The following is a 15,767-nucleotide window of genomic DNA, read 5'->3' as shown; positions in this document are numbered from 1 at the left end:
CTCTACCCATCGTCAGTATTGGGGAAACAACATGACTCTTGGGAAGTTTTACCCACCACAGAGGGGAAGTCTTTTCCCTAGTACCCTGTGCTATGATTGGTGGAAACCCAGTCCTTAATTTGCAGGACAGGCTGTGCCCTGATTGGTACAGACACTGCTTGCCACACTTCCATTCTGAGTCAGCTCATGATCACTTGTGTGTGCCATGTGGAGGGATTCCCCAAAGTGGCCTTCCCCAGGGAGGAAACTGGAGGTGCTGCTGTTGGGAGCAAAGATTTTTATAGGCAAGGCCAGTGGAAGAAGAGAAGAGACAAGAAGTTGCCAACGCCTAAGATTGGAGAAAGCAGGCTGAGGGGAGGCAGAGAGGAGCCGTTACCCTTAACGGCAGAGGGTCCCAGCCCCCGGGCCTGAAAGCTGTAATGTTTGCCAATACTGAGGGTTATGAGTCCCAAAGCCTGGGGATGAGAGCTGGCACGTCCAGGCTTACAACAGCTGTCCAGTACTAGGAGTTAACGCTGAGGGCAATGAGCATCCCGCCAAGCACCTGGAGCCTGCGGTTCTGACCCACAGGGCTTTGGCTCCCAAGACCTCAGCTGCAGCCTCTGGCTCTGCCAGTGTGGCCCTTGGGCCTGGGCCACCTGTACCTGGGAGCTTCTCTGCTCCTAATTCCCATCTGAGCAGAGTAAAGAATCCCGACCTAGTGATTAACAACAGGGATAGACGCTGCATCTCACTGTGCTGGGGTTCCAGCCTTACCTATTAATTCAGCCAGAGAGAAAGCCTAGCCTATTTCCTGGCTGGCGCGCAGGACGCTGCTCCTGGGCGGGCCTTAGGCTAAGAGCAGGACTGGGCGTGTCCTGGGCCTCCGCTGCGCAGTAGGAGAGCGCACCGGATGGCTGTGCCCTGCCACGCGCCTGGCACAGAATGGGAAGGCGCTCCTGCTACCCGCCGCGCTTGCGGGTGGCAGCAAGTCTGGGTGCTGCGCTCCTGCTCCTGTGTGTTGTGTTGCGCGCCCTGCGTCCTGGTGAGTGCAAGGCCCAGGGATTCCAAGTCTCTCAGCAAGCTGGAACACCTGCCCTTGTTCTGGGCTGGGGCGGCAGCGGCGGTGGAAGGCAGGCTTCCTACACTCCCGGCAGGGGATCTTCTTCCACTGGCAAGATGACTTATGACTGGGTCCCCTTATGCTACTGGTGGAGAGCTTTTGGCCCGCCTGAGGCATGCTATCTGATGGTTTGTCAGTACAGGACTCAATGACCTGCTAGTATCAGTTTCCACCAGGCATGCGGTCAGTCTCACTCTGAATGAGTCCGGGTCTCCTCTGGAGCACAACTCACTTTATAGACAAAGCTAGGGGCAGAGATCAGGTGTGGAGGGGCTGGAGGAGATGCCTGCGCAGTGGAATACTTTGTGAAAGTTTGCCCATCCTTATGTCTGTGTGTATGGTGTCTGCTCACTTTAGATAGGCTCATATCCTAGCGTGGACAGGGGCATTAGGTGGGAGTGAGTCAGGACAAGAGAAAACTGTTTTAGAATGGTACTTATCCATGGAGGAACCCAGGGGCCAGGCTGGTAGATCGGAGATCATTCAGCAAGCCTAACCTGTTATCTGTCTCCTCCCAGGGCCTCAGCAGCCTCATCTGTGGAATAGGTGCTGACTCCACCCTCAGAGAGTTTTGAGGAGGGTGAGCTTGAATGTACAGTAGACAGTGATTGGCCCCCAGCCATTTCATCACATTGGCTTTATCCTTAGGGGACTCGGGGCTGGGGGCATGGGTTTGGCTAAGGTCCAGGTGAAGACAAGTAGAGAGGCCTACTCACTCTACCAGTTAACATCTCCACGACCAAACATAAACGGTTGTGCCAGGGTACCTCCAAAAGCTCCCTGGATGGAGTCCCGCCCCCCTGCTCTTACTAAGGACCTGTATATGAATGGTAGCTTTATATAGGTGCCTCCCCATGCCTATAGTGTTCCTTGGCACAGTATGGGTGTGGTCCCAGTGTCTGCTGATGCCACAGTCTCTGTCCAATCTGTTATCATTGTGGACAAATGTTTACCCAGTCCTGGGCCCCAGTGGCTCAGGTCCCTCAGAGCTCACGGGGTATGAAAGGATGGTTGAGAGCCGAGGCCCCAAGGAGTGTGTGTAGAGGAGCATGTGTCTGGACGGCTGTCGGTGTGTCCTCATGCCTCCTGGGACACGTCTCCCCTGCCACCTCCTCCAGCCAGGTTTGAGAAGAGAAGCAAGCGCAGCCCTAGACCCTGTCCTCATCCACAGAACCTGGAAGGAAATGGGGCGTGAATGAGGGGAGGAAAAAGTGTAAGCGTGGTTCTAGAATGGTTAGAGCAGGGTTAGGCTAGAGTCATGCCCTCCCATCAGCACCTTTGCTTGTGTGGGGTTGCTGTTCACACCTCATGCTGTCTGGCCTGGGAAGTCCCCACTGACCCTGGCTTCATTCCCCTGCTCGGCGATGGGTCTCTGAGCTTCCTCAGCTGCCTTCCTTACCTCCCACACAGACTCTAGACCAGCAGCAGTTCTCAACCTGTGGATTGTGACCCTTTGGGGAGGAGCTGAAGGACCCTTTCATAGGGGTCATCTGAGGCCATCGGAAGACACAGATCTTTACATTCTGATTGTTTTGTTTTGTTTTTTTACAGTATGATTCATAATAGTAGCAAAATTACACTCCAGAAATAATTTTACGGTTCTGGGTCACCACCACATGAGGGTCTATATTAAAGGGTGGCAGCATTAGAAATGTTGAGAGCCACTCCTCTAGATGCTCCCACCCCACTGTAGTAGGTTTCCAGCCGCCAATTTGTCAGACAATCTCAGGCCAGCAAGAGCCAGCCCCACCCCATCTCCTGGAGCTAGCACAGGGAGAGATGCGTGCTTGTGGTAGGCACTGGCTAGGAGACAGTGGGAAGGCCTGGTCCTGCTACATAGGGGTTGGGCGGGGGGGGGGGGGAATGGGACATGCCCCTGTTTTTTTCAGTCAAGTCTGAGTCAGGAGATCTTGGGGAGAGACTTATAAGTCGATGAGGGCTCAGGCCCCAAGAGAATCCCAATGCTGTATCCCAGCTGAGAGACTATGATGTGCCTTATCCCTTCCTGCTCCAGGGAATGAGGTGTCAGTGTCACCATGTGCTGAGCAGATGGAGCACTGAGGGGTTACAGGTTATGCCTGGGTTCCAGCTGCTGCAAGGATCTCACTGGCCTCTTTCTAGTGAGGAGCGCATGCTGGTCCCCCTGCCCCAGGAACTTCTGCCAACAGTGACTCAGAGCCCAGGGTCAGCATGGTGAAGTGGGACAGCATGCCATGTTACCTCCTGGGGTCTCTGTGGTGGTGTCACTGTCATCCTGAGGGTTGCCTTCTGTCCTTTTCTTCCTTGGCTTGGGCCCAGTGTCTGGGATTCCCTGCTGCGCACACCCCTAACCTCATGTCTGCTGAGCCTGCTGCCACTGAGTCTCTGTCTAGGAGCTGGAGGACTTACAAGTGTCCCACCTCACAGAGTTGCGTTTTGACACTAAACCCCAGGTCTCTATACCATGGTATCATAGACACACCCTGAGGGGTTGGGGTAGAATGCTTTGATCTGCCGTCTGGGAGAACAGAGGAGTCTTAGAACCCCTTGGTCTGAAGGCCAGAATGGTTAACAAAAAGAGGGGTGTGGCTTCTGGGAGGAGCTCACAGGAGGCTCACAGCGTCCAGCTGGGGTCCAGAGCTCAGGAGACTCTGAGTCCTTGGAGAAATGGGTGGCCACTGGCAGGTCAGTTAGCTCCAACAGGAATAGGGAGGCAACGTGACCAAGGGAAACAAAGCAACTTTCTTAAACCAAGAATTGTGGGGTTCAGATTTGAGTCCCAGAGCTCAGAGTCAGCGAAGGGGATACAGTGGGGGAGACGGCACAGCTGCGCAGCCCCTCCACCTTCCCCACAGGGTGTCTATGGCAGCCCCGTTGCTGCTCCTGGCATCTGTTTGTGCTCCTTTGCTCCTCTGCCCTCCTTGCCTGGAATGGGGATTCGGACTTAATTTTTTTTTTTCACTTTACAAAACAAAAATATTTGGGGGTAGACTTTGAAAGAAGCATAGATGGTTAGATGGGAAACAGTGAACTGGGTAGTTAGTTTTGTCAACTTGACACAGCTAAGGGTCATCTGGGAAAAGGAAATACATCTCAGTGGAGAACTGGCCTCCATCAGACTGGCCTGTAGGCAAGTCTGTGGGGATATTTTCTTGATTGATGATTGATGATTGATGTGGGAGAGCTCAGGCCACTGTGAGCAGTGCCACTCCTGGGCAGGCAGCCCTGGTTGTACAAGAAAGCAGGATAAGCTGGGCAGTGGTAGCGCACGCCTTTAATCCCAGCACTCGGGAGGCAGAGGCAGGTGGATCATGTGAGTTCGAGGCCAGCCTGGTCTACAAAGTGGTCCAGGACAGCCAAAGCTATACAGAGAAACCCTGTCTCAAAAACAAAACAAACAAACAAACAAACAAACAAGAAAGCAGGCTGAGCAGGCCATGGGGAGCACGTCAGTAAGAGGTGCTCTTCCATGGCCTCTGCTTAAGACCCTTACTCTAGGATCCAGCCTTGAGTGACTTCCCTCAGTGATGGAGTGTGACCTGTGATGAAATAAGCCCTTTCCTCCCCAACGTCGTTTTTTGGTCACAGTGTTTTATCTTGGCAACTGAAAACAAATTAGGAAAGGACACAGTTTACTGAGAGTGGGGTTTGAGCCCATGTGGGCATATGTCATTGGAGGAGAAGAAGGCCCGTGGGTGCTTCGTAATGTGGATCTGATGACAGCTGCTCAGAGGTTATCTCACAGCCGCTGGCTTGTGGGAGTCAGTGAATAGTTTAAATACAACTGGAAATGGGCAGAGTGACTTTTTTTTTTTCCTGTGAAGAGCTTATCCAGTGTATGCCTCTCTCCCTTCAGGGTAACCCTTTAAAGAATGCTCTCAACATTGGGTTTCACAGCTCCCTGAAAGCCTTTGGGGGGTGCTGAGTGGGGCCAGCAGATCTGAGGCTCTGACCTAGCCCTTGTGGGTGCTTCTGTTCGTTTGTCTTGCAACAGGACAGTGAGAACTTATTAACCAAGATGTGGCTGTTGCAATGTGCACTGGGGCTGAACTCAACCACCCCCACCCCTAGCCCATCCCCCCCCCCCAAAGTAACCTGTCCTACTGTGCCTGGGGCATGGGCCTTCCTGCTGGAAGTAGAGGTTGAGGATTGAGGTCAGCTTTCTTGGAGTTTTCTTTGGTGTTCCTGTAAGGACGTCTCCTGCTGTTATTTCACCCTCTGCGACCTGTGTGCCCTGCCCCTCCCCACTACTTCCTCCTTAGTTGGTAAAGCCGAGCTTAGGGACTCCTGTGTAGCCCTGGGGTGTTCAGCCAAGCTGGGGCCTGGCAAGCGGAAACCTGGGCAAGGCAGACACTGGGAACCTGATGGATTCTGTCCTTAGAACCAGTCAGCTTTGAAAGTTTTGGCCTCTGGGGCTGTTTCCTTATCTGACAAATGGGAAAGTAACAGTTTCCACCTGACAGGAGGACACAGGTTAGTTTCACACAGCACAGTTACATAGTGTCCAGTGTGCCCTAGGATCCTGTGTTATGGCCTATGGGACCTTCTCCAGGATTCCTTTCATCCAGCATGGCCACTGAGTCTACCTAGGGCTGGGCACCAAAATCTTGGCGGTCCTCACAACGCTGTTTTGAGCTGAGGGAAGTGGCCTTGCTGGACAGTCACCATATTCCTGCTTGTCCCAGGCCTGTTTCCCACCCCCACAAGCCTGCTCTGGTCTCACTTCCGGGCTCCCTGCCTCCACACTACATCCTCTCAGTGGCAGTCCAAGGCTGTCCCCATCGGTCTTCTATTATTGGCACTCTGTCCCCTGTTCCTGCCCCTTCCCTCTCCTCTCTCTAAGGCAGGGTAATTATTAGCTTCCCTGCAGCTGCTCAGCTGCTTGGGGTTAGGCCCTAACCGGTGGTTCTCAACCTTTCTAATGCTTCGACCCTTTAGTACAGCTTTCCATGTTGTAGTGACCCCTATCCATAAAATTATTTCCATGGCTACTTCATAGCGGTAAATTTGCTGCTGTTATAAATCTGATGTGCAGATGGTCTTAGGCTACCCCTGTGAAATGGTCATTTGACCCCCAAAGGGGTCACAACCCACAGATTGAGGAACCATGGGGTTAGGGGAAGTCTCAGTTCTGTACAAGCCCCTTCCTGGCTATACACACCGGCTGTGCCCTCGCTATTCTTTGCTGGGTGTCTTGACTGAGGAGCAAGTCAAGAAAGGCTGGGGGTGAAAGTGGTGGGCTTCCAGTGTGGCCCTGTTTAGAACTAGTGTCAGTGGTCCTTAGTGGAGTGGACCCATGGACTTTAAGAGTAACCCTTTCTGATCAACTTGCACACACCACACACACACACACACACACACACGCATGCACGCACACACACACCCACGCGCACACACACAGACACACACACACACAAGCACACACACACACTCACAGACACACAAGCACACATACACACGCACACACACATGCCTGTGCTTGCCCCATCCATTCTAGAGCCAGCTTGAAGTTGCTAGGCCAGGAGCCCTGAGGTCTCCATTGGCAGGGTGGAGATAGTCTAGCCCTATAATCTGTGACCACAGCTATTCTGGGGCCCATGGTGCCCGTCCTCCATCCACCGGCCCTTAGCATCTGTTGTGGGACCCACTCTTAGGCAGCTGTGGTCTGGCCAGGAAATGGAAGGCCTTGGGTGATGCATGGTTTCTGGAATGTCAGGAGCCTCCAAGTAGGGCTGTGTGTGTGGGGGGACCAGACTTCTATGGTGTGGTCTCCCTAGTCTGCTCTCCCGACCCTGCCCACAGACCTAGAGGGAACCACGGTCCCTTAGTTGCTCGCTGAGGTTCTAAGAAGACTTCCGTACTGGGCGGCCTTGATTGACAAGCTAACCTGAGGAATGATGAGGAGACATTCTCCCCTGTGGTTGAGAGACACCACCAGGGCATACTGCAGCCCCGACGCCAACTGCTGTATTAGCGCCGTCCCCTCTGCTGGCAGCTCATTCCCGGGTGAAGGTGCTGCTCTGTCAGGAAGGTGGCAGGATAACAAACCCATCCCTGGGCAGAGTCTGGAGAAGTTCAAGGGCTGTGCCTATGGGCATCCTCAAGACAAGCTTCCTGAATGAGCCCTGGTCCAAGTGGCTCCACTTATCCTAGGCTGGGGGTGTGCAGACAGCCCTGGAGACTTAGGGACACTGAAGGATGCAAAGCTAAAAATCACAGACTCCCTGTCCGGTTTTGGACACAGGTGGTAAAGCTGCGTGTATCCGCAGGAGCACGCACAGCTCCTGGCATGCACAGGCTTCTACAGGGTTCATAGGCTTCTGGAGGCTTTCACAGTGCCTCACACAGCCTGGTGACCTCTCTCTGACAGGCTGAAGCCCGGCTGTGCCACTGACCAGCCCTTTCTGGATGCTCACATCTGAGACCTAGAGGCCGGGAACCATCAGACTTGTGGACCCCTCAGGACTCAATCTCTGGCCGGGTGGAGGGTGGGGGTGAGGGGGGAAGGGAGACCTGAGACAGCGTGAGTAGAAAGATGAAGCTGGGTGTTCTTCCCAGAGGGCAGGCAGGCTCCTTTCCTCTTGTCCCCTGTACTTTCTATTCTCCAGTGGTGGAGTATAGGGCCAAAGGGTGAAGATGACCCCAAGGACACTGTCCTACCAGTACCTACCATCTACCAACCCCCCATGAGGAAGATAAGAACCAGGAGGAGATTTGAGTCACATAAATGTGTCCTGGATATGTTGGCCAAAACACATCTTGTCTAAAGCCATCTCTCTCTCCTCTTGTGCCCTTCAGCATTTGAAAACAAATCCCTGGGCTCCAGCTTGTTCGGAGGAGTGAGGAAGACTCCCCTGCAGATGTTGCATGACCTGGACCAGGTAAGTGGCCGGGATGCCCTCTTACATCTCGGATAGGAAGCCACAGTCTCCTTTGTACCTGCTGTCAGAGGCTTTGTCCCGTACGGGCAGTGGGGCGCCCTGCCTAGCCCGGAAGTCCAAGCTTCCCAACCATCGTCCCCCAGCACCACCACAGCTGAGGCCTGTGCTTGTCTTGTGCTATGTACTGCAGACACAAGGCAGTAAAACAGCCCCGTGGTTGTCTCAGGAGCCCAGTGAACAGATGGTCATTAAGCCATGCCTGTCCCAGGGGACCACCAAACAGATGGTCATTAACTTATGCATGTCCCAGGAATTCAAGTAGATGGTCATTAAGTTCCCAAAGTTTAGTATGCAGCAACAAAAAGGGAATGTTTGGAGGAAACCCCCACCCAACCCCCATCTCAAAGCAGATGGAACAAGTGGCTGTCCTAGGACTGCACACAGCTTCAGACGTGCTCACACACCCAACAGTACAAGCACTCCTTGACTCAGCATGGTGTTAGCTCCCAAGGGACCCAGCCTACTTAAGTATTGTTAAGCCAGAACCCTCCTAACACCTGGGACCCTTGATGCTCAGCCACTTGGCCGTATAGCACACTGCAGATATAGTGGCTCTCTTAGTGATGGCGTGCATCATCTGGGAAGACTCGCTGTCCCCTCCTCCTACAGGGAGAGATCTATACAGAGTGTCACCCCAGCCCAGAAAAAAAAGTCTATATTTAAAACTGGCAGTGGCTCCTTCTGAATGTCACCATTATAAAGTAAGCAACCAATCAACCAAATCATCATCATCAACAACAACAACAAAATCCCAAACAAAACAAAACAAAACAACTCAGTCTAATTCATACAAGTAGGACTGACTGAATACCATTAGGAGACCCCACCTTGGCTCATAGCCAAAGAAACACACAGAAAGCATGTACTGAGCACCTACTGTATGCAAGCCATTCTCTTGTGCTGAGATTTTGTGTCTGTCAGCTGGCTGGGCTCCTGCCCTCACAGAGCAGACCATACATCCAGGTAGGGAGTAGTGTGACCAGCAGTTACAATGACAAGAGACTGAGTGGTGCGCTGAGGGGGCAGAGGGGATTACAGGGAACTCGAAGAGGATTCTGGCAAAGATGAGGAGAGGCTGCTCCCTGAGAAAGGGGCTCGTAGTGTGACCTGGAGAGGAAAAGCAAGAACCACAGAGAACAGCTAGGCCAGCAGCCTGGTAGCAAGGAGGGTACAGAAGTTGTCTGTGGTGAGCCTAGAAGGCAGCCATCATGGCACAGGGCCCAAATGGTGACAAGGGCAATGCCGAGCCATGGAGGATTTTAAGAAGGAGCAGCAGGGTCAGAAGATTCCTTGTGGAGAGATGGCTCAGTGGTTAAGAGCACTATTTGTTCTTCCAGAGGTCCTGAGTTCGATCCCTAGCAACCACTTGGTGGCTCACAACCACCTATACTGAGATCTAATGCCCTCTTCCGGCATGCATGCGTACATGTAGATAGAGCACTCATATATGTAAAGAAAATAAATAAATCTTAAGAAAAAAAAAAAAAAAGAAAATTCCCTTGGATTGCTGTGTGGGGAATGGTGGGGCTGTTTGCTGAATCTACCCACTCCCTGGGGTTTCAGATAAGGAAGTCTTGGTTAAAAGAGGAAAGAGGATGCTAGCTTACCCCTCCCTGGCTGCACGCTGAGCAGTGGGGTGTGTGTGGGGTGACACGACAGGCTCTTGGGGTTCCAGAGTCCACTAGCTCTGCAGCCTTCAGAGGGGCAGATGGGTCCTCACAGTCCCGGACCCAGAGACTGTTGGAGTCAAGTCGTTCCAGGCCATATGCCTGGCCACTGGAGAAATGGCAACAACAGTAGTGTCAGGGGACAAGGACTTATCCTGGGCCGTGTACTCACCTACTTAGGCAAACCGCAGGTCTACCATTATGTCTGTTTACAGATGGGAAAACTGAAGCAAGGGGCTGAGGACCCTGCAGAAGTCATGGAGCTCATAAAGACTCGAGTCAGCTGGGCAGTCAGGAAGCTCCCTGGGAGGGACGAGAGCTGTAGTGCAGGATGTGGCACCAGCTGTGGAGTCCCAGCAGCCCTAAGTTTAAGAGTCAGCCTCCCCACAAAATACCATGACCTCAGGCACCTCACTTCTCCCAGGCCTTGGTTTTGTCATTTGTAGAGACAGTGTTGACTGTCTTAGAATTCACGAGTCTGTAAACAACAGTGGTGTTGACAGAGGCCAGCAACTCCATGGGACAGCAGTGGTGGCATATTGTCCTCTGTCATCCTCTGAGTGTTACTTCTGCTATAAATTTGTATGCTCATGACTTCGAGATGACTGCCATCCTAACTGAAGAGGGTCCCAGGGTGGGGTGGGTAGATATCCTTCCCCCGCAACCCCATGCCCTCTTGTTTTGTATCCTAAGGGAAAGTCTTTCTGAGGAGCAACTGGCCAACTTCCCCACATCTCTTTTCTCAGAGCTAGGCCACATGCCCACCCTTCACCCTTTTGTGATGCCTGGCTCACCCTAGGCATCTTCTGAGGGCTAGCTGATGAGGCGGGAGGTGAGCTAAGAAGTCAATGGCTGGTGTAACTCTACAAAGACTGCGACTGTCAGGAGGTTGAAGCCAGCCCGGCCTGTGGGGCTCCGAGGACAGCCAGGCTTCTGAGGCCACTTCTGATGACAAGAACAGGATCGTCTCAGAGCCCACAGACCCCAGGGCCATGGCTGAACTTGGCATGGTGATGTGGTGATACAGAACTGTGAAAGTTCAGTACAGCACAAGTCTCCTCAGGCGGGCCCTGGTCCTTATGTGGGCTTCCAGGCAAGCTCTTAGCAAATGCGTTTTCACTTTTCCATCACTTTCTCTCATTCAAGGTGTGTTTCTCTGCTTGCTCACCTCTCTGCTTTAGCCCTCCTTTGGAACTAACTCATGCATGATGCCTGACATAGGACCCCCACATTACATCACCAGTGCCCTCCCACCTGCTCTAACGCCTGGCCCAGCCTGTGGATCCTGGGGCTCCGCCATCACTTAAAGGAAAAGAATAGATGTCCCTCCACTCATTCTTTCTGAGACACTTTGTTTTTTTTTTCCCTCCCTCATAAAACACAAGGTCAAGCCACTAAATGAATTCTGCAGAATACTTTTAAAGGTCTCAGAAACACGTGCATGTGGACACACACCCACACACTCCCATGCCATGAGCACCCATGGTCTCATGCTGGGGGGGTGGGGCTCCAACATTTCCACTTCTGAGCTTGAAGGTCTTTGACTTTCTGAGAAATGACTAACATAAATTCCCTCTTAAAATGGCTGCTTCAGTGGTTTTCATCTCTTAAAAGGTTGTGTGGCCTCACCACGGTCTAATTCAAGAACACTTGCGTTGTTCCAAGAGAGACTATGCCTATATTAGTGGTCTTTGGGAGGCAGAGGCAGGAGGATCTCTGTGACTTCAAGGCCAGCTTGGTCTACAATGCAAGTTCCAGGACAGTCAGGGTTACCCTATGTCAGAAAAAAAAAAAAAAAAAAAAAAAAAAGGAGTCATACAATAGTTGGCCTTTTATGTCTAACTTCCTTCATCCAACATAATGCTTACAAGGTTCATCTGTGTTGTAGTGTTTATCACACTCTCATTCCATTTAATGGCTGAACAATATCCTGTTGTGGAGATATCATATACTATCTATCCATTTGTCAGATGAGGAACTTTAGTTTTTTTCGACAAACATTCAGGCACAAATGTCTGTGTGCATATGCCTTTTTAGTTGTTTGGCAGCTGTGAACTATGGGTAGGCAGGTGGGGTGCAGCAGTGGGTAGTGCCCCGCGTGTTATATCAGGCCTCGGGTATCAAGACCCTTAATCTTCCTAATGCTGCTGCTCCTGTGTCCGTGCAGAAGGTCAGGGTTCCCTAACCCCTTACATGAGCCAACATCACACTGCTTAGGATTGCATCTGAGAGTCTTGGGAGTAAAGACCTGGTAGCCTTCTAGAACTTTCCAGCAAGCAGGACATGCACTTTCCCCTTCTCTGACTCTCTAAGCTTTCCACCCTTCTTCAGGCCCAGCTCTTCACCCTCTCTGTGGTCTTTCCCTGCCCTGGCCATTCTCCAACTGTTCAGCTGCCAGACGGCTGGCTGCCTTGCCCGTGCCTCTGCTCAGGCTGCTGCAACCGCTGCACTTCTCTGACTGAGCTGTCTCTCCGGCCCTTCTTCCTGTTCCATCTCAGCCTACACTACAGAAAGTAGGCAAGAAAAGACCATCTGGAGAAGGGCCCGATGTTGCACCAGCAGGGGCAGTGCAGAGGTCCTCAGGAGAAGCAGTCCACTCACACAGCCCAAGAACAGCCATTTGGTTGTTTAGCACCAGCCACAGACCAAAAGGTTTGAATTTGGACCAATCATAGACTTTTCCCTTAGACCAGTCAGAGCAGCCCTTCTGCTGGCAGGGGAGAGAGGCACAGGGAGCACAGATGATGAGAACAGACACTTGCTAACAAAAGCCTGAAACAATGTTTCACCCCTTGGCTGAAGCTGTGCCTTCAGCAGCTGGGGGAAGCAGCTGTGGTCTTTGCACAGTTTTCTCATGGTGACAGCAGAATGTTCAAGATGGTTCATGCTGGCATAAGGGCAGTTAATTACTCATTCCCCAATGACTTCGATTATTTTCAGAAAAATGTACACCAGGAGAATGGTACAATTATCATTAACACTGAAAGTAACTTTAATAGATTTTAACAGTGCCCTGCACCCTAGGAGATTGCCCTTCCTCTGTCTCAAAATAACGGAAGAGGAATGGTGGTAGGGGCTAGTCTTAAGCACAGCCTGGGGCACAGGCTGGCTGAGTGGACCACATTCATGGTCCTCTTAATAGGACTTAATTCATAGAGTTACACTGTTCGGCATACAGGAAGTGCCAGATAAATGCTGGGGGCTGGGCTTTTGTGTGTTTGTTTTTGTTTTTGTGTTTGTTTTTTGTTTCTTCACAGAGGAAAGATGGGCTAGGAAAAGGTCAAGCTTCCTGACCAAGCACTAAGATTAAACATTGCTGTTGCTGGTCTGGAGAGATGGTTCAGCAGTAAGAACACTCACTGCCCTTGTAGAGGACCCAGGTTCAATTCCCAGCACTCACAAATTTGGTTCAGTCCCATTTGTAACTCCAGTTCCAGAAGATCTGACGCCCTCTTCTGGCCTCTCTGGGCGCTGCATGCACATGGCACACAAATACCCATACACATAAAATGAAAAGCTTTGCTGGGGGGGGGGGGGAGCATAAATCAAGGTCCAAACCAATGTGTCCGTTTATTAATGCAGAATTAATGTTTATTTAACCACCGTACAAATAAAAGCCCATTGTCTTACAAGCTGCTGAATGGCTATTGTCAAGGGATGGCTGTGCCCCAAGGATAGCTAGGGCACAGTCTTTCTGATGTCCATGCTAGGTGAAGTAGGAAGGATACAATGAGACGGCAGAAATTAAACGCACAGTGGAGAGCAGATGGTCTACGTGTGTATGCAGTTATATGCTGTGAACCCTGCCTCTGTCCCTTGTCACCTGCAGGGTCTGCGTTCCCCTATGGCCGAGGTGCACCACCAGCGGCGCGAGCTGCTGCGCCGGGCCTGCAGTCGCCACACACGACGCCAGCGCCTGCTGCAGCCGGAGGACCTGCGACACGTCCTGGTGGACGATGCGCATCAGCTGCTGTACTGCTACGTGCCCAAGGTGGCCTGCACCAACTGGAAGCGCGTGCTGCTGGCGCTGCGAGGTCGTGGGGACCCGGGCGCAATTCCTGCGCACGAGGCGCACGCACCCGGCCTGCTGCCCTCGCTGGCCGACTTTTCACCGGCCGAGGTCAACCAGAAGCTGCGTGACTACCTGGCCTTTCTCTTCGTGAGGGAGCCCTTCGAGCGCCTAGCGTCCGCCTACCTCAACAAGCTGGCGCAGCCACACAGCGCTGTCTTCCAGCAGCGCTACGGTACCCGCATCGTGCGCCGCCTACGACCACACGCGCACCCCGACGCGCTAGCCCGCGGTCACGATGTGCGTTTTGCCGAGTTCCTGGCTTACCTGCTTGACCCACGCACGCGCCGTTATGAGCCCTTCAACGAACACTGGGAGCGCGCGCACGCGCTGTGCCACCCATGCCTAGTGCGCTACGACGTGGTGGGCAAGTTCGAGACGCTGGCGGATGATGCCGCCTTCTTGCTAGACCTGGTGGGAGAGCCTGGTCTGCGTTTCCCTACTCCGCCCCGGAGGCCTGAGAAGAACCCCACGCGTGACCAGGCCCGGCGCCTTTTCCAGGACATCAGCCCCTTCTATCAGCGCCGCCTCTATGACCTCTATAAGATGGACTTTCTGCTCTTCAACTACTCTGCCCCCTCCTACCTGCGGCTGCAATAGGGGCGGTAGGTAACAGCCTCTGGCTGCTGTGACCAGGAGGTCACCAGGAGGTCTGCAATGAACCCGGTAGTGTGGACTGGAGACCCCAGTGGTTTACGTTACCCACTGGACCTGACCAAGATGCTATACACAGGCCACACTCATACCGACTGGGTTGGGTACCGCTTGCCTCAGGTGACCACACATGTAGCTGCTTCTGCCTTTCCTTTTGATTCCTATCTTCTGTTGAAGATGACAGGCTCCTCAGGACCCCGGGTTTGGCTTTTGGTTTTGGTTGCAAAAGGCTATTTCTTGGTGCTACAAGACAGAATGCCACGGTTTGGTTCAGTGTGGCATGATGTCCATCCCTGTGCCTATCTGTCTTCACTCAGGCTGTCAAGGGCAGACATGGCCAGAAAGAAGCGATGCCATGGGACATGGCCATTCCTGTCAGCAGGCACTGCTTAGGAGTCAATATGAGCTGCCTGCCATCCCAGCAGTCACAGGATGGCAGAGCTGTACCACTCCACCTCTACCTGGCTGGCCTACCTTTGGTCTCAGTCTTGCAAGATGCTGGGTCTTCCCTGTGTCAGCAGAGGCCAGGATCCAATATGGTATCAGTTTTTACCAGCATGCTGGGAAGATGGGAAGGCCATGGTTTTTTGTTTGTTTGTTTGTTTTGTTTTGTTTTGAATAAATGTGTTTTGCTACATTTTCACCCTGGGGAGTTTCTCTGCCTCCCTGGGCCATTTACCTGCCAGATCTTGGGTAACTTCACTGTGTCTCTGAATGGCACGAGAACACAGAGTGGCAGGCAGATCGGAGCACACAGGGGCTGCGGGGGGGGGGGGGGGGGAGGTGCCGATGGCAGCAAGTGGGCGGCTGGAGCTCCAGAGGGCAGCTTAGAAAAACCAATGAGGAGCAGAAGCTGTGGAAGAGGAGACACTGGATTGTAGAGAGAGGGCCAAGGGCTGAAGACAGTGGCTGTAAAGATGGCGGGGCACACTGTAGGCGCAGAGGATTCGGATACGCAACACATGTGACAGTTGTAGACATTGCTGCCTGCTGCCTGTTGCCAGAAGCTAAAGGTTACAACCACTACCTAGGTGCCAGGCTGCTGGCTAAAGTCCAGGGAAACAGTTCCCCAGCCTGCACACCCAGAGTCCCCGAGTCTCTGGATTCTACAGCCTGAAACAACAGAGCCCCTTGGCCCTCAGGGGCTTTTGAGTTGCAGCCTCTGGCTGGGCTGGTCCAGCTTCTGGGCCTCAGGCACCCAAGGACTGGGATTGCCAGCACTAGAGAGTTTCTTCTCATCCACTCAGATTTCTATCTAAGTAAAGAAAAAACCTCAGGCAGCTGACAGAGCAGGCAAGGCTGACCCCCATCTGTGGGGTTCAGAGGGGCCCTAGGGTCTGCCTGCTTAGTCATAT

The 15,767-nt window shown here is 52.7% G+C and overlaps 1 protein-coding gene across 1 annotated transcript; it reads left to right on the top strand.

Annotated features, from left to right (window-relative positions):
• The first annotated feature begins 871 nt into the window (after positions 1-871).
• Chst13 (carbohydrate sulfotransferase 13) lies at positions 872-14,531 on the top strand. The gene is made up of 3 exons (XM_051154898.1): positions 872-1,024; positions 7,880-7,962; positions 13,519-14,531. The coding sequence occupies exons 1-3, from the start codon at positions 925-927 to the stop codon at positions 14,356-14,358; spliced, it is 1,023 nt and encodes a 340-aa protein (XP_051010855.1). The 5' UTR covers positions 872-924; the 3' UTR covers positions 14,359-14,531.
• The last annotated feature ends 1,236 nt before the right edge of the window (positions 14,532-15,767 follow it).

The sequence above is a fragment of the Acomys russatus genome, chromosome 13 (assembly GCF_903995435.1).
Source record: "Acomys russatus chromosome 13, mAcoRus1.1, whole genome shotgun sequence".
NCBI classification, from domain to species: Eukaryota; Metazoa; Chordata; class Mammalia; order Rodentia; family Muridae; genus Acomys; species Acomys russatus.
Note: the sequence above shows the minus strand (reverse complement) of the source record. Positions and strands in the feature narration are given on the sequence as shown.

Bases quoted from the DNA above. Each gene is read 5' to 3' on its own strand.
- Chst13 (XM_051154898.1), top strand. From the start codon at position 925: ATGGGAAGGCGCTCCTGCTACCCGCCGCGCTTGCGGGTGGCAGCAAGT. The intron at 1,025-7,879 runs GTGAGTGCAAGG...TGTGCCCTTCAG, and splicing joins GTTGCGCGCCCTGCGTCCTG to CATTTGAAAACAAATCCCTG. The intron at 7,963-13,518 runs GTAAGTGGCCGG...TGTCACCTGCAG, and splicing joins TGTTGCATGACCTGGACCAG to GGTCTGCGTTCCCCTATGGC.